At 54.5% G+C, this 17,451-nt stretch overlaps 1 protein-coding gene across 1 annotated transcript in view; it reads left to right on the forward strand.

Annotated features, from left to right (window-relative positions):
* The first annotated feature begins 367 nt into the window (after positions 1-367).
* Positions 368-17,451, forward strand: part of Speg (striated muscle enriched protein kinase) — a 48,268-nt gene continuing 31,184 nt past the window's right edge. The window contains exons 1-6 of the mRNA XM_048808994.1: positions 368-1,335; positions 1,911-2,000; positions 2,083-2,419; positions 5,438-6,744; positions 8,450-8,593; positions 8,902-9,084. Of these exons, the coding sequence (XP_048664951.1) occupies positions 1,065-1,335; positions 1,911-2,000; positions 2,083-2,419; positions 5,438-6,744; positions 8,450-8,593; positions 8,902-9,084 (2,332 nt within the window). The 5' untranslated portion in view covers positions 368-1,064. The remainder of the gene's footprint in view (positions 1,336-1,910; positions 2,001-2,082; positions 2,420-5,437; positions 6,745-8,449; positions 8,594-8,901; positions 9,085-17,451) is intronic.

Consider the following 17,451-nt stretch of genomic DNA (forward strand, 5'->3'; position numbering starts at 1 on the left):
CCATCACCCCTTCCCATTCCTCTTGACAACTATCCCAGGTATCTGTCCTTCCCCCCAACAGGAATCTGTGTCCTTGGCCCTCCATCTCTCATCATTCAAGCGCACCCCCTCCATTTTCTTATCAGCCATCCTGGCTACCACATCTCCTCTCCTCTGTCTGGTCCCAGGCTATAAGCCTCTGTCCAGCAGGGAGTCCCAGTGTTGGACCTCCAGCCTTTCTGTTCCCTCACCTTCCTCCCCTGCTCCTGAGCCAAGCTGGGTGGCCTGGAGGAAGGCAGAGTGGATACACTCTCTACCCGGCAAGCTATGCCCCCCCCCACTGGCCCCTAGTATGCATTTTTGCCTGATATAGCAGATTGGGACTGGGAGGTATAGGGACTCAGGAGCAAGCTTCCCCCTCAACAACTCATTCTGGCTTTTCTCTTTCAGAAAACCGGCCATTCCCGCCGGGCCTTTGGCCGACTTACCCATGGTGCGTGGACTGCTCTAGCCCATGCCCACTCCTCCTCTTGATCCATGTCCCTTCATGAGGCATCAAGGCCCTGAAGATAGCCCATAAGATGTGGGACACCCCCCCCCCCAATTCATCTACCCACCCACCCAAGAAGGGCCCCTGGGCCCTGAAGCTGAGAGAGGACCTAGCAATGGGAAGGGGGCTTATCAGCACACCCTACCATGGGCCTGGGCTCCCCATTCTTCATCTGTGAGACCAAGTGAGGAGGAGCATATTTCCATGCTATGGCAACCAGCACATGGCTCCTGCTTGTCATGGCACCCAGGGGAAAACTGAGGCACAGAACCTGATAGACTCTGGGAAAGTTAAAAAAATATGCCCAGGAATCTTTGTTTCTAACTCAAACTCTGGGCATTTTTAAAGAACCACTCACCAGTAGAAGAGAGGATTCTTGAGGAGAGTGCCTGTCCCAGCCCCATGCAGACAGATGTGGTTTCTTTTGTAAGGAAGGGTCAAAGCATAGTACAAATTTTGTGGTAGAGGGTGGGACTGACCCTTAATATTTGAAGGCCCAGGTCTGTGGCTGAACTGGGCACAAACAGGTGTGAGTATGGCCAGTAGGAGCACCAGGAAGGGTTCAGGGTCCCAGAACCACTGGGCCAGTTGGAACAAACAGCCCAGCACATGGGGATGGCTCCCTATGCTGGGCACATCTGGTGTCCTCCTCCCCCATCTATCCCCACCAGGCACTGGGGACCCTTGTGCCCCTTCTGTCCTCCATGCCCCATCCCACAAACACTCTGATAACTGTCTGTCCACATCTCTCTCCTGCTGCTCCTATGGAAGCGAAGTTTTCCGCTCCTGCAGAAAGCAAAGTTACGGTAGGAAGCTGGCTTCTGCCCTACTCCCACTTCCCCCTCTATCCTGCCCAGCCCTGGCCTCTCCTCACCCTGCCTCAGCTGTGTACCCTGATGCCTTCCAGCTGGTTTAGGGTGCAGGACAGGCTGGCCCTGCAGTTGGTCGAGTGCCCTGACAGTTCGACTCTGAGGTGACTCCCCTTTGTTTCTGGGGAACTGGAACCCAGACTTTAGAGCCTTGGAACCTAGGACCTTGTTATTTTGGGCACCACACAGGGAGTTAAGCTGTTACCAACAGGGAGCGGAGGGGGAGGGCATGAGTCCCTGGTAAGCCATTAACTGGGCAGGAGGGAGGATGGCAGTTTTGAGGGCCCCATGGAGGCAAGGGTGAGTAGCCAGGGGGTCGGAGATGGAGCCAGGGCACTGAAGTGGGAATCTGGGCAGGGAGGTGGCAGAAGCAAGAGAGGAGAGAAGACTGGGTCCTGAAAGCCCTACCTGTGGTAAGATGGAGCCCGCTGTGGGGGAGGCAGGAGGCGACTTAGGCAAGAGTTGGAGGAGAAGGAGGAGGGCCCTGCCCACACAGACCCCTTCTTCTCCAGACTCAGAGACGGCTGAGGATGACATCAGCGATGTGCAGGGGACCCAGCGCCTGGAGCTTCGGGATGACGGGGCCTTCAGCACCCCCACGGGTGAGCTCTCTGGGTGCTCTGAGAGCAGGCAGGAGGGTTTCCCGCAAGGGGCATCTAGGTCTTACTGTGCTCCTTTCTCTAGGGGGCTCTGACACCCTGGTGGGCACCTCCTTGGATACACCCCCGACCTCCGTGACAGGCACCTCAGAGGAGCAAGTGAGCTGGTGGGGCAGCGGGCAGACGGTCCTGGAACAGGAAGCGGGCAGCGGGGGTGGCACCCGCCGCCTCCCAGGCAGCCCAAGGCAAGCACAGGCAACCGGGGCCGGGCCACGGCACCTGGGGGTGGAGCCGCTGGTGCGGGCATCGCGAGCTAATCTGGTGGGCGCAAGCTGGGGGTCAGAGGATAGCCTTTCGGTGGCCAGTGACCTGTATGGCAGCGCGTTCAGTCTGTACAGAGGACGGGCGCTCTCCATCCACGTGTAAGTAATGGCCTCACCTGGGCCTGCATTGTCCCACCTCACCATGCTGTCTTGCACCGCCCATTACTGCTCCATCAGCCTCCACCCCATCTCCCCTGCCCCATCCATCTCTGTGCACCCCCCACCCCCCACTGCTGGCCCCAGCTACACTCTTCCCACACCATTCCCTCCGTGGCCATCACCTCCCACATCCTTCTGCTCCCACCTGTCCTGGCCTACTGTGCCATCTCCATGGTCTCATGGACCCGTCTGTCCCTTCCTCTGTCCCTTCCTTGTCTCCTCTGAGAGCTCCAGTTTGTCAGGGGCCCTCTACTGCCTCGCCCATTCAGGCTCCAGTTGTCCCTAGGATCCCCCCCCCTGCCCCCTCCGTGCCTGCTGTCTCAGCAGCTGCTGCCTTTTCATCTCTCTGCACATTCCTGTTCCCATGTGGGCCTTTTTCTGGGAGGAACAGAACCTTTCCGCACAGCAGCTCCCGGGAGAGCAGGGAAGAGCAGGGGAGCAGGCGAGCACCCAGGAGAGAGAAGAGAACCCGAGGTGGTCAGGGGTAGATGGGGCGAGGGGCCTGCAGAAGCAGGAGGATGGACGTGGGCTGTGGGGAGGCAGAGGGCCGGGAGAAGGAGGGGCTAGAGACAGCAGGCTGGGGTGGAGTGGAGGGTTTGGAGTGATAGCGGCAGGGGGCAGGCGATTATCTTGTGGGAAACACCGAGGGTGGGGTCCAGGGTTGTCCAGGTTGGGGGTGGTAACAAGTGGAGATATTGGAGTGAAGCACTGGAGCCATTTTTGGAGATTTGGGGGCTGGCAGATACTGGAGGGAGTGCTATAGCAGAAGAGGGGAGTGGCTGATGGTAGAGGTAATGGGGGCCATTTGGGGAGCTGCGAGGGGGCCTGCTTTATGATGGGTATGGGTATGGAGGAGGTACCTCCTTCATGGAGTAGAAAGAAGGGGTCTGGGGAGGGGGCTGTTTCATAAGTGGTTGGAGTGGCTAGTGGTAGACACAGGAGAGGTCTGGGTCTGGGACTGGGGCCTGGGGAGCTCCCTTGGCTTATCGTTGGTGCTCCTGTACCCTGTACTGCCTCTCCTTTCTTGCCTTTCCCAGGCCCCAGCCAGAGCCTGGAGTTGCTATGGCAACTCGGAGGAACCCATTTCCTTAGTGATGTCTGGTAGAGTCTGGCCTGGAGCTCTTGGAGCTGCCGGCAAGAGGCCTCTTTTGCTGTCCCCAGTTTCTCTGCAGGCCTCACCCAGTTCCCAGAGGCCATTCCTCAGGGACTCTGCTACCCCTCCCCCAGAGTAGACTATACCTCTCTGCTGGTGGCTGGCTGAGGCTTTTCTGCCTCCTGGGGCACTCAAGATTACCTCCCCTGCTCCCAGCCAGAGGTGGGTCTTGCAATGTGGGTGACCGACCAAGGTAGTCTAAAACATCCTTACACTTAGGCACTCCTAGGACTCCTGGCTGGTACTGTCCTATTACCCTTCCCTTCTGTCTCTCTAGAAACCTAAACAGTTGAAGGGAACAATGACTCAGAAGTCAGATTCACTTAGGTTTCAACCTCAGTGCCCCATTTCCTAGCTATGTCACCTTGGGAAGACACTTAACCTGTCTGAAGCCTCGGTTTTTTGGAGTGAAGCACTGGAGTCATTTTTGGAGATTTGGGGGCTGGCAGATACTGGAGGGAGTGCTATAGGAGAAGAGGGGAGTGGCTGATGGTAGAGGTAATGGGGGCCATTTGGGGAGCTGTAAATGGGGGTGATATCAGTTCCTATCTCAAGGGGTTGGGAGGATTAAATGACTCAATGCATTTGAATTACTTTGTATATGCCTGGCCACACAGTAAATATTGAATAAGCCATTTTATAATTTTTTTATTATTTTATTTTTTAATATGTATTTTTTAGTTGTAGTTGGATACAATATCTTTATTTATTTATTTTTATGTGGTGCTGGGGATCTAACCCAGGGCCTCACCCGTGCTAGGCGAGCGCTCCACCACTGAGCCACAACCCCAGCCCCATTTTATAAGTTTTAGAGTTATTTCTAATGTGTCAGGTATGGTAATAGAGCTCAGATTCCTTGTCTTGTTATCTTTACGTTTGACTTCCCCCCACCAAGGATCCATAAGGGGGAAACTGAAGTCTATCTCTTGGATATCAAAGCTCTGCTAGGTGAGGGGGTATCCTGGGCTGATGGGCTACTTCCCTCCTCATCTTGCACACTCCCTGTTCAGGCCCACTGGGTAATTACTTCTGCGTATACCCTTTGGAGGAAATTTCAGAACTTCTCAGGAGGGTTTCCAAGGACTCAGGGTTCCTTTCCCAGGGGCAGGACAAAGACAAAGGTCTATGCTGGCGCAGATTGAGCAAAGAGAATAGGAGTCTGGGTATCCTATTCCCAGGGATTCATTGCTGCCTGCTCTGCCCTACTGTAGGTGGTGTTAGAAATGGAGTCAGGTCTCCACAGGAGCTAGGTCATCACATGGATGGGGCACTGCTCTATAAAGTCTTGTGTTTGGTAGAGAAGGCCAGTGCCCTTCTTCTAAGGGCCACTGTGAAGGGGATGCATTCTTCTGAGGCTGGGCTGGGCTGTGGGGGCCAGCTGAGGGCAGGAATGAGTAGAAGACTGCATTCTAGAGAGGACCCCTCCCTACCCAACCCTCCTGTCTTCCCTCACCACTTCATCTTTGGGTCCTAAACTTCATTCTTTTTTTCTCGCCCATGCTCAGTTCTGTTCCTGCTGTTCCCAGCTTCCAGGCCTGGGGGGAGGGGGCTGGCCAGAGCTCCTGGGGTTGAGTCTGTACCTGGACTCAGCCACTAGCCCAGTCTACTGGTGCATGAGCCGCTGGCCTCTCCCCAGCCCCTGCTCTGGCTGTGCCGTTCTCCAGGGGGTGGAGGGCAGGAGGGTCTGGCCCATGTCACCCCCAAGCCTGCCCAGCATGTCCCACTGCCTAATCCCTGTCACAAGCTGAGAGTCTAGGAGGGGAGGCTCCCTGAATCCTCTACCCCTCTTGGTCTTGGTTCTGCAGCAGCATCCCTCAAAGTGGACTGCGCAGGGAGGAACCTGACCTTCAGCCTCAGCAGGCTAGTGAAGCCCCGCGTCCTCGCCCTGCCCCTCCGCCTCCTTCCAAGTCCGCGCTGCTCCCGCCACCATCCCCTAGGGTGGGTAAGAGGGCTCCTCCAGGACCCAGCGCCCAGCCCCCAGCCACCCCCACATCGCTCCATCGGCGCACTCAAGAGCCTGAGCTACCGGAGGACGCCACCGCGGAAGAGAAACGAGGCAAAAAGTCCAAGTCGTCTGGGCCCTCGCTGGCGGGTACGACAGAGTCCCGGCCCCAGACGCCACTGAGTGAGGCCTCAGGTCGCCTGTCGGCGCTGGGCCGCTCACCGAGGTTGGTGCGAGCCGGCTCCCGCATCCTGGACAAGTTGCAGTTTTTTGAGGAGCGACGTCGCAGCCTGGAGCGCAGCGACTCGCCCCCAGCGCCCCTGCGGCCCTGGGTCCCCCTACGCAAGGCCCGCTCCCTGGAACAGCCCAAGTCCGAAGGCGACGCTGCGTGGGGCGTACCTGGGGCCTCTCAGGAGGAGCTGCAGGCACCACAGGGCAGTGTGGCCGAGCGGCGCCGCCTGTTCCAGCAGAAGGCGGCCTCGCTGGATGAACGCACACGACAGCGCAGCCCTGCCTCTGATCTCGAGCTGCGCTTTGCTCAGGAGCTGGGCCGCATTCGCCGCTCCACTTCGCGGGAGGAACTGGTGCGCTCCCATGAGTCCCTGCGTGCCACCCTGCAGCGCGCCCCATCCCCTCGAGAACCTGGAGAACCCCCACTCTTCTCCCGGCCCTCTACCCCCAAGACCCCACGGGCTGTGAGCCCTGCCGCCACTCAGCCTCCTCTTCCCAGTATTGTGGGCAAGTCTGTAGAAGAGCCTGGGAGGCCCAGAAGCCGTGGCCCTTTGGGCAGGACAGAGCCTGGGGAAGGCCCACAGCAGGAGGTTAGGCGTCGTCGGGATCAGTTCCCACTCACCAGGGGCAGAGCCATACAGGAGTGCAGGAGCCCTGTGCCGCCCCACAATGCTGATCTCCCGGAGGCCCGGACGAAAGCCCCCTCGGGTCGGAAGCGGGAGCCCCCAGCGCAGGCAGTGCGCTTTCTGCCCTGGGCCACACCGGGCCTGGAGGGCGCTGCTGTGCCCCAAACCTTGGAGAAGAACAGGGCAGGGCCTGAGGCCGAGAAGAGGCTGCGCAGAGGACCAGAGGAGGATGGTCCCTGGGGGGCTTGGGACCGAAGAGGACCCCGCAGCCAGGGCAAAGGTCGCAGGGTCCGACCCACCTCTCCTGAGCTCGGTAAGGCTGCTGAAAGGGTTGGAAAGGTGCCCAGACCTGGCTGGGAGGGGATTTGGGAGCAACAAGACTGCCTGGCAGTAGGGAGGGCCTTGCTTGGGGCTAGTAGGCTGCTATGAGGGTGCTGTTTGCCAGAGAACATACTGACACAGGCTCGGGTTTGAGTGACGGACTGTGAAGGTCCTGTGCTAGATCTTACCATTGGTGAGTTAGGAGTGTGAGTGTGTTTGGATACCAGGGTGAGCAAAGGCTGGTGCCCACATACCTGCCATAAGTTCACAGAAGTCCAGTGGCCTCCTCGGTTGTTGGGTCAAGGACCCACAATGCTGAGCAGTGCTCAGCAACCTCCATTCCTCTATGGGGGAAGAGAGGGTAGCTGGTCTAAAATTCCTGTTACAGGCAAGCATTGCGGCCCATCTGTGGCTGCTAAGGTCTTATCCAACCTCCTTTCTCCCATACTCACATCCTGCATTGCTAAACTAACTGTTCCCTACACACACTTGTTTTTGTGTTGTCTTCCTGCCTTTCTGTGAGTGATGAGCAACATCAAGGACAAGTGCTGCTGCCCCTAACCCTGCCCATCCTGAACAGCAACTTGGGGCCCACTTCTGGAGAGGCAGAGGGAGCTATCCTTGACTTGCTCCCACTCCCTACTGCTTTTCCACACTGTGTCTAGGAGATCCTGCCAGTATCTTTCTTATTGTGTTTATCACCCTGTATTTTTCTTCATCAAATTTATTTTGTATTTAAGTGTTACCACCTCAGAATCTTTAGAGATGATTATGCTCCAGTCCATCATCCTACTGACAACCATTATTATATACCCACTATGTCCCAGGTGTTGTGTTAACTAGGCCCATAAGGATGTTATCTCATTTAGTCTGTTTGCCAGCTCTGCAGAGTATTGCATGTTATCCCTCCATCTTCCAGATAACATAACTGAGACTCAAAGATTATCTCATTTGCCCAAGATGATATAGTTAGAAAACAGCAAAATTGGGATCTTCGCAGCCCTTTTAGCTGCCTACGTTGTCCTCTATCTAGCTCATAGAATGTCAGAGTTGGAAAATACCCAGAAAGAACCATGACAGTGTAGTCTCTTTTTATATAAGCAGGGATCACATCTTATTTCCTGTTATATTCTGGGTACCCATCAGTGTGCAATGTAGTGAGTGCAGTGTTACTGTCTGGTGAAGGAGGAATGGAAGCTGATCCTCTGAGGCCCATCCAATCCCCCTGCAGCTCCCTGTTTGTCATATGGTGGCCTCACAAATGTGACAATTTCCCACATATTACCTTTTGTAGCTATTGTTGCTGCTCCGTCTTGGTTTGCTGGTAGCTTGTCCTCTGTCCATTTCGAGCTTATATAGTCTTGTGTCCCCTTGGAGTGCCTTGCACAGGGTCTGCTGTGCCACATGTGATGAACAGTTCTTGTGAAGGTGCCTGTCACAGCACATCCCCACCTTCCTCCAGAAACCAACACTAACTGTGGTCTCAGCTGCCCTGTCCTGGTGAAGAACCTTCCTTCTGAAATTTTCTTTTCTCTATCTTAGGACTTTCAGTAAAGAGACCTTAATCCCTTCCAGAAGCCCTGATCTCTGGGTTTTGGTACTTTCCAAGACACAGGGCTGCCAACATGCTTTCTCCCCAAGTCATTTCCACAGGGATCACATCCCTCTCATCACTCATGTCACCCCTTTGTCTGCAGAGTCTTCGGATGACTCTTATGTGTCTGCTGGAGAAGAACCCCTGGAGGCCCCAGTGTTTGAGATTCCCCTGCAGAACGCGGTGGTGGCCCCAGGGGCTGATGTACTGCTTAAGTGTATCATCACCGCCAACCCCCCACCCCAAGGTAAGCTTCAGGTCTTGAGGTGCAGAGCATGTGGGACAGGGAGAGGGAGCCTCCCCTAGAATCCTCTGAGGGGGTGGGTGGGAGGAGAGGAGTTATCCACTGCATGGAGCTGCCTGTCTTCAGGGAGATGGCTCAGGACTCCCTAGAGAGAAAAGGATAGCCTGGGCTTCTGGAGTGAGGGCAGACTCCTCTGAATTCCCCACAGGCAGAACAAGGAATGGTTTGAACCTTTGTGTGGGAGGGGTGGAGTGAGGTTTCCCCAGTGAGCTTCTGGCCTTAGTGAGTTGGTTCTCGTTGCTTCCCCACAGTGTCCTGGCTCAAGGATGGGTCCACGCTGCACAGTGAGGGCCGCCTTCTCATCCGGGCTGAGGGCGAGAGGCACACTCTGCTGCTCAGGGAGGCCCAGGAGGCTGACGCAGGGAGCTATATGGCCACTGCCATCAACGAGCTGGGCCAGGCCAGCTGTGCTGCCTCACTGGCTGTGAGACCTGGTAGGAAGCCCGCCAAACCCAGGGGTGGGTGGGGGGTGAGCTGTGATCCTTCCTTCCTAGCGGATGTGAGGCCATGGGCCCAAGCTCCTTTCCCACTTGCAAATGAGAGTGCTTGGGCTCAGTCATCTTGCAGAGTCCCTTCTCTGTGGGCCTCTCTGGAGAAAGCATTTAAAATGGTCCCGTCCTTAGGGCAAGGATCAAATTCCCAGGACAGGCACCAGGCTGGTCAATTCATGAAGTCAGTAAAATGTGTCTTTAGACATCCTGTAACCACCAACTTCCCCTGCCAATTCCCTGAACAGGGTCCTGTGGGGAAGGCAAATTGTCTTTGAGTCTGAGAAAAAGAATCTCTCAGCCCAGAGGGCTTAAGATCCACCAGGAGCTTTTTATGTTATTTTTTTCTATAGGAAAGCCCCAACCCTGTAAAAAGAGGGGCTTTCAAGTGTCCCTGCTTCCTGTTGAACCCCAAACCTTAAAGAAGGTGCAGCTGAGAACACCTTCAGGATGGCAGTATGGAGCTACCTTGATTTCTATTTTTATAGAAGCTCTCACTTGGTGTCAGACTACTTCCTTTGGGTTTCAGTCCAGTTTCTTTCTGGCTCAGGCAGGGCTGGACTGGTGTCAGTGTATGTGGCCAGTTCTGTTCGTTCAGGTGGCTGGGCCTGACAATGCACTGACCCTGCATAGTGGGGCAGAGAGAGGGGAGGATGCTAGGGGTTGTCACAGAAGGAAAAGACAGAGACTCAACCTGCAATCAAGGGGATTACCATTGGGTGTCCAAATCTAGCTCAGAGGACCTAGGCTGGAGGGCCTCTAGGCATAGACGAATTCAGTTTGGAGACGAGTCTAGCAGTGGTCAGTGTTCTAGGATATTTGCACTGAGACAGGAGAGCCTGGAGGAGGCGGGGTTTAGACTGCAGAAGGAGGGTCAGGACATGCCAGGAGAGGGAACAGCACATGCTGTTCTGTGCCTTTCTTCCACTCAGTGCTACAGGACAGCAGATGACAGCCCAGCCCGTGTGCCTGGTCCCAGGGCGTTAGCACTTTCAAAATGCAGGAGCTCTTGGTGGGGTCTGGCACCGCAGCTGTGCCATGTTAGCTCCTTTGATAGCACCTTATGTCTTTGTGGAGCAGCAGGTCCTCATCTTGTTTCACCTCCGTGTCCCTCCCAGGAGCCATGTTCAAGGCTCGCTGCCTCTTCTTATCCCTCCCACCTTGATGAATCATACCCATCCCTCCACTACACGTTTCCGTCCTCCCATCACCTCTGGGATCTGGCTTCTGACTCAGCTCCCAGGTCCCCTTAGGGGGCCCAGGCCTGGCTCCAGGACTCCAGTCAATACCTGGCTTGGGCTGAGAAATGGCAAGGGGTAGGGTGGGGGTGCCTGAATATGGGCTAAGAGCCATTTGGGAGCCTTTTAAGGTTGGGAAGGCGGCTTGGGGCACGGCAGCTGTCAGCACTTGACAGGGAGTTCTGTGTTTGCCACATTGAATCTCCCCGAGCTTCAGTTTCCTCATTTGTAAACCAGAGATAATTATACCATCCTCACGGATGAAAGCGAATGTGCGAACGAGCTTTATGAACTGTAAAGCTGTAGACAAATGTTAGTTGTTAGCGTTCAGGGATGGTGTTGTGCACACTAACTCAGCTTTCCAGGAGGACCTGGGGAGCACCTTACCCTTTCCTGTCTGTCCCTTTCTTCAGACTGCCTGGGGCTTTGGGACTCCACTTCTGCCTTGCAAACCTCGTAACCCCCTGGACCCTCCCTATTTCCCAGCCCCTGGATTCTCAGACTGTTGCTGCATCTTTGTTTCTCCTCTGCCCTGGGGAGCCAGCAAATCTTCAGCACAGAAGTTGGTTGTACCAGGCTTTATGAGCAGCCCCATAAGTCAGACTGGCTCCAGGGCCCCTGGGTCCAAGGGGCTGGCGCGCTGGTCCAGCATCGTCGCTGATTGTAATAGAGCAAGCTGACTTTCTTACCCTACAAGGCACTGTTTGGTCCAGAGTAGCTGGATGGGGGCCAGTGGATCCAGAGAGCCGCCCGAGTGGGTGGAACCAGTGGTGGCACAGATATTTGACAAGGGAGGGGGTCTCAGGCCTAGAGTCTGTAGGCAGTGGTTCGGGCTGCGGGGGGGGGGAGGGGATGGTATCGTCGTGCTGGGGTCGGGGGTCGGGGAGCTAGGGGGTAGGCAAGGGGGATGGGGGGAAGGGGTGGAGGGATAGGTTGGGGTTCATAGTTGGGGAATGACGGTTCCATTGGGGTAAAGGCAAGGGACCCTGGTCCAACCAGTAGGTCCCCATCCTTGCTTTACCCTTACCTTTCCCCCATTCCCCCAGCCTAANAGAAGTACTGCTGCTGCTGCATCCAGCACACCAGAATTTATAGAGTGCCATGTCCTTTTCCCAAATCCTTTCATGTCTTTTTCATTGATTTATGTTGAGATAAAATATATGTATGTGTGTATGTGTGTGTGTATGTATATATATATATCTTTTGAAGGGACCATGACATTTTACAGATGTTGATATTTCCATTTTACAGATGGAGAGACAAATACATGGAGACTCTAGTGACAAAGCTAACACTAGGCCAGCAGCCTTTATTGAGCTTCCATGGTCTGCCTGGGATTGTTATAAATGATAAGAGACTTAGAGTAGAAACAAATAAACTTAGCATGAACAGCAGATAAAAAATAATTAGCATTTAGTGAGCACTGTTGATTGGGTAATCATATTCAGTCCATCCCTGTGAGGTGGGTTCTATTATTATGCCCAGGTTACAGATGAGGAAACTGAGACTGGGAAAGCTACTGCAAGTTGCTTTAGGCCAGTGCTGATCGATACACCTTTCCATGATAGTGGAAGTGTTCAGTATCTGCCCTGTCCAGTGTGGTGGCCACTAGCCACATGTGGCTGTTGAGTGTTTGAAATTCAGCTGGTCCAACTGAGGAACTGAATTTTTTTTGGTGGGGAGGAGCTAGGGATTGAACCCAGGGCCTCACATGTGATAGGCAAGTGCTCTACCACTGGGCCACACCTTTAGCTAGAACTGGGGTTTTCGTAACTATCATTTTTATTGACTGCATTTTGATAGTTTCAGTGTCCTTGTTGGATACTGAGTCCTAGGTGCACCAGGCCAGTTGGAGGCTTGAGACATGCTTTAAAATGCCTTCTCAGGGTTTCTCAAGTAGACACTCCTAACCACTACACTGCCCACTTTCCTTTTACTCTGAAGAGGTTCAGGGTTAGGGCTTGTGCAGAGGGGCAGCTCAGGCCTCTGTGGGTGGGTCAGATTGGGGGTTTTCTCAGCTTCTTTTGTTGATTCCATGCCTCCATCATGGCTGTGGTCCTGTTTGTTTCCTCTTGTGCCTGGAGGGAGCACACCTGGCTCTGCCCCACTGTGGGCTCTGACAGGAGGCCTTTCTGGTGCCGGGCCTCCATCCCACAGCCTGCAGCCCCCTGCTCAGGCACAGGTCTCATGTGTTTGAGCCCAAGGCTGTAGCATTTTCTACTCAAGCCTTTGGCCTTTTCCCTTTACCTTGGCTGCAACTTTCTTATCTGTAAAATGAGGATCATCCTGACTCATGGGCTATATGCTCAAAAAGACTCCGAGCTGTGTGAGGAGGATGAGTTGGCTGCAGACGTTTGGACTTGGGATGTGGCTTGTCAAGACTCCTTCTGGTCTTGCTCATATGATCAGAACTATCACAACAGGAAAGAGGCTGTTTATTGGCAGCCATGAATGCAAAGGCAAGGAAGAAAATCATATCACCAAATTCTACACCCCTTTTCCTCTGCCTTAGGTCCCTGGCCACAGCTACATAGTTGCAGGGTCTTCCTGGTGATGACAGTGGCTGCAGATGGAGGGAATCTTGGAAAGCCACATGACCCGTGTTGTCCATTAGGATGGGGGTCTGGACAACACCTGAAAAAGCAAGGTGGCATGGTTCATTCAACCAGACTCAGTCCCTCCTCCCATCTCCTATCTGTCAGCAGCAGGTATACTCCATGGACGACTCCCCAGGACTCTTACCTAGAATGCAGTTGAGTGCTCTCAGCCTGTCTCAACGACAGAAACCTAATTTACCATGAGTGCAAACCCTTTATCTAACCTGGAACAACCCAATGTAATTATATGTGAGAAATTCAACACTTGCCTGGATAGGTCAGGCTAACCATGTGAAATTTCCTCTAGTACTTAATACACTTTAAACCAAACCTGAAACACTCTCAGCCTAACCCTTCTCCTTGTCCAGGGGAGACAGTCATGTCAGCACCCTCTGGAAATTCCTACCTCTTGGCAGCCCGCATCCTCCTTTCCCCTCACTTTCCTGTGGTGGGATCACTTAGCAGCTATTTCAAGAGAGGCCCATGGAGCCTGGGTGTGATGGCGCATACCTGTAATCCCAGTGACTCAGGAGGCTGAGGCAGGGGATCACAAGTTCGTAGCCAGCCTGGGAAACTAGTAAGAGCCTGTCTCAAAATGAAAAATAAAAAAGGGCGGGGGATGTAGCTTGGTGGTAGAGTACCCTCAGTTCAATCCCCAGTGCACCCCCCACAAAAAAAAAAAGAGAGGAAGGAGAAGGAAATACAGAAGAAGAAAAGCCTGTGGGGATCTACTAACCACAGGTAGAGGACAGGGTTTGCAAGGCCAGGCTGCATAGGAATGCTGGCCAACCTCCAACACGTTCCTCCCTTCCTCAAAAATCATAAGAGCTTGTCTTGGCCTTTAGAGTAAAGGCCACATGCCTTAAGCTGGCATCCACCTTCTGGATCCATAGAGGCCAAAAGCCTAAGGATGCTCCAAAAGAGGAGGCAGCATGAGGTACCTGCTTTCATGATCTGATGCCCACTTTTTACTTCTTCACCCATCTCTGTCATCAGTTGAGCTACCGGCCTCTGTGCCTGTACATTTTTCCTCTGAACATTTGTTCATGCAGGTTCATCTTCATGGACTGCTTTTCCCTTTTCCCTTTTCCCTGCTTAAACCAAGCTCTAATTCAATACCACCTCTGCTCTCAGTTGCCTCTTTCTCCCTGAGCCAAAAGTCATCACCAGCTGTCTGTACTCTTGTGGTTCTTATCTACTCCCCGCTTGCCATCTCGTCATTCTTTCCTGCTTGCTATTCTAGTCATCTATGTATCTGGCTTGTCTTCCCTACCAGCCAAAGGCACCTGAGGACATGACCATGCCTTCTCTACTCCTTAGCCCTTGACACCACACTAGGAGTCACTTCTGGGCAGCTGGGGACTGTGTAGACCACAAGGATTGAGTGTGAGGCAGCAGTGGGGGACCAAGAGCCCAAGAAACTCCAAGCCCTGGGTAATACACAGAGGTTGGACAGGACATACAGCTGCAGGGGGTAATGAGACTCTGCCTAAGAGTGGTGGTTGTGATGGCAGAATTCTCAAAGTATGGTCCCCAGACCAGCAGCATCAACATCCCTTTGGGAATGTGTTAATAAATGCAAACTATTTGCCCCAAATCAGACCTACTGAATTCAAAACTGGGGGAAGGTCCCAGCAGCCCAATTCCCCAGTCTAGGGAACCCTCCAGGTGATTCAAGTGCACAGTAAACTTTGGAACCCACTACCAAGCTGGGCACAGTGGCGCGTGCCTATATTCCCAGTGGCTCAGGAGGCCGAGGCAGGAGGATCTCAAATTCAAAGCCAGCAACTTATCAAGACCCTGTCTCCAAATAAAAAATAAAAAGGGCTGGGGGTGGGTCAGTGATTAAGTGCCCCTGGGTTCAATCCCTGGTACAAAAAAACAAACAAAAAGCACACCAGGGAGAGAGAGAGAGACAGGGAGGGAGGGGGGGGGCAGGTGGGCATGCACTGGCTTAAGATGAGAGGCCAACTGGTGCGGTGGGAAGTGTGTGGACTGTGGAGTCAGACCTTATCTGTTCAAAGCCCTGCTCTGAAGTTGGATGGCCAAGTGTGCTAGGACTTAGTGAAACTACCTCCTAGGGTTGTCCTCCTCCCATGAGGGTTGGCAGTGGTCCCTACACTTTCATGTGCATAAGAATCACCTGGAGTGTTTTTGAAAAATGTGGTTTTTTGACTTCCCATTTCAGAAAATCTAATTTTATAGGCTGGGAAAGGCCCAGGAATTTATTTCAAAATAAGCTCCCAGGTGGTCCTGGTGTGGGTGGCTCAAGGATCGTTCTGAGATAAAGGCCTTGTGTCATGCCTTTCATGTGCTGGATACTGGCGGTGGTGGCTCAACCATCTCTGTGGGGAGACTATAGCAGGGGACATTAGAAACTGTTGGGATGTTGGGACCAGCAGAATGCTCTGGTCTGGGGAGGGACAGTTCCCTGATTTGTGGGTTACCCAACACCAGTGTTTTCATGAGGTGTTTGACCCAGGGGTTGTGTTGGAAAGGCAGATATGGGCCTAGGGTCAGCACAGGGGGTGGAGGGCAAATGTGAAGGGGTAGTCCTTCCATGGCATGCTGAGTGTATGTGCCTCTGCGATTTGGCAGGGTGTGGGGGCACCTGCTTCCTACTTCCTGGCTAGTGTAACTATGTCTCCCACAGTGAGAGCTGGGCTTGTAGGTAGAGCACAGCTGGAATGTTAGGGACTGGCCACAAAGGTGGTTTGGACCATAAGGCCATGACATCTGGTACCTGAACATGATGTGGAGCTCCAGGATCCTCCATCCGTCACTTTGGCCATGCAGTTTGGGGGTATGTCAGGGCAGAGACCACTATCTTCTCTCAAAGAGGCCTAGTTGTGCTTCTCTGGTGTTTGAGCCTCCTGCCTGGGCCACCTCCCCTCTGTGAGGGGCTTGAGGACTGCAGCTCACTCTGGCTGGATGCCCCCTGGTACTGTTCCTCCAGAGACCACCAGGGGTCGCTAAAGCCCCTGCAAACCTCACCAATCCAGCACAAATCTCCCTCTTCCCTGGGAGGCACCATAGCACTGTCCATCAGGGAGGTGACCCTGGATCAGGACTCCCAACTCCATGGAGGGGAGATAGGCATCCACCTCCAGGGATGGTGCCTATGATCTCAGTGTCAGCTGGGAGCCTTTGGCACCAAGTGCCATTCTGAACACCCCCACCCCCTACCTCAAGACAGCCAGCCTGAATGGTGGCCCCTCCTTCCTCATTGGCAATGCTGGGAAACACAGGTCATAGCTTGAGAATGTGGCTCTGGGCGGGGGTGAGGAGATAGGAGGAAGGACATGTGGCCCCAGCTTAACAACCCCTTCTCTCTTGCTCAGTTTCCAAGTCCCTTCCCCAACCCAGATGTAAATGGGTACTAGTTAAAGGGCTGTTGGGGAAAGTAGCCCCCACTCTCCTTATCCGTGGCCCTGGTGAGGCTGATGGGTGAAGTTAGGTTGCCAATAAGTGTCCCAGAAGAGCCTGCCATGAGGACTGAGTGCAGGCCTGTGCCCTGGGGTGGCTGCTGGGCTGACCTGCTATGGCAGTACTGGCGAGATGGAGATGGGGCTCTGGGACCCCTCAAGTTGGGAGGGACATCTCTGGGAAGGAAGGTGAAGATCTCACAGTTCTATGATCCTCCGTGCCAGAGAAAGCAGGGCATGGCCTGGCTCTTCAGTATTGGAGGCTGATCAGTGTCTTCCCAGGCTGGCGAGCCTGGTGGTTTGGTTAGCAAAAGGGGCAGCACAGGGCCATTGCCATCGGCACCTTCTTTGGTGGACTTGTCAACATTAATGGATCACACAAAGGTCTTGAATGCCACAGTGTGGTGCCTCCCCACCCCATCTTCCTCTGGGGACAGAGGCCCCCATGCCTAGAGTCCAGCCCCGCTGAGGGGCTCTGCTCTTGTCAGTGTCCAGAGCTGTAAGGAGAGGAAAGGCAGAGCGCTGCTTGGGAATGAGCAGGCAGCTAAATTCAGCTGGGCTGGCTCTGCCCCTCCCTCTCTTCCCCCTCCACTCCGGGACAGGCTGCCTGTGTGCTCAGCAGGCGCCACCTTCCCAGCCCACCACCTTCCCAGCCCAGCCTGCTTGCCAGCCACCCAGCCTCTTGCTGGCCACCCCCACCTTCTCTGTACTCCTCCAGGCTCCTGCCCCTCCCCCAGGGGCAGCTCAGTGCTGGGCCTCCCCAGGGTCTACCAAGTGAGTGGGACTGGGCAGGCTGGGCTCCTGCTCCCTGGGGAGCCAAGGCAGGGTGGGCAGTGGGCAAGCAGCAGGAGGGCCTGGTGCCAGGACAGAGCCTTCGGAAAGGTGCAGGCTGAGGTCCGTGTGCGGTCTCAGGGTGAGTTGGGGTGCAGCCCTGCTGGGGGCTTGGGTTAGGGGAACCAGGAGGAGGGGCCAGGGGGCTGTGGCAGATTCATGTCTGTATTTGGCAGTCGGGTAGAAGCCAGCTCAGGGAGGCTGGGCCCCCAGCCAGTTGCG

Source organism: Marmota marmota, unplaced genomic scaffold (genome assembly GCF_001458135.2).
Source record: "Marmota marmota marmota unplaced genomic scaffold, marMar, whole genome shotgun sequence".
NCBI lineage: Eukaryota > Metazoa > Chordata > Mammalia > Rodentia > Sciuridae > Marmota > Marmota marmota.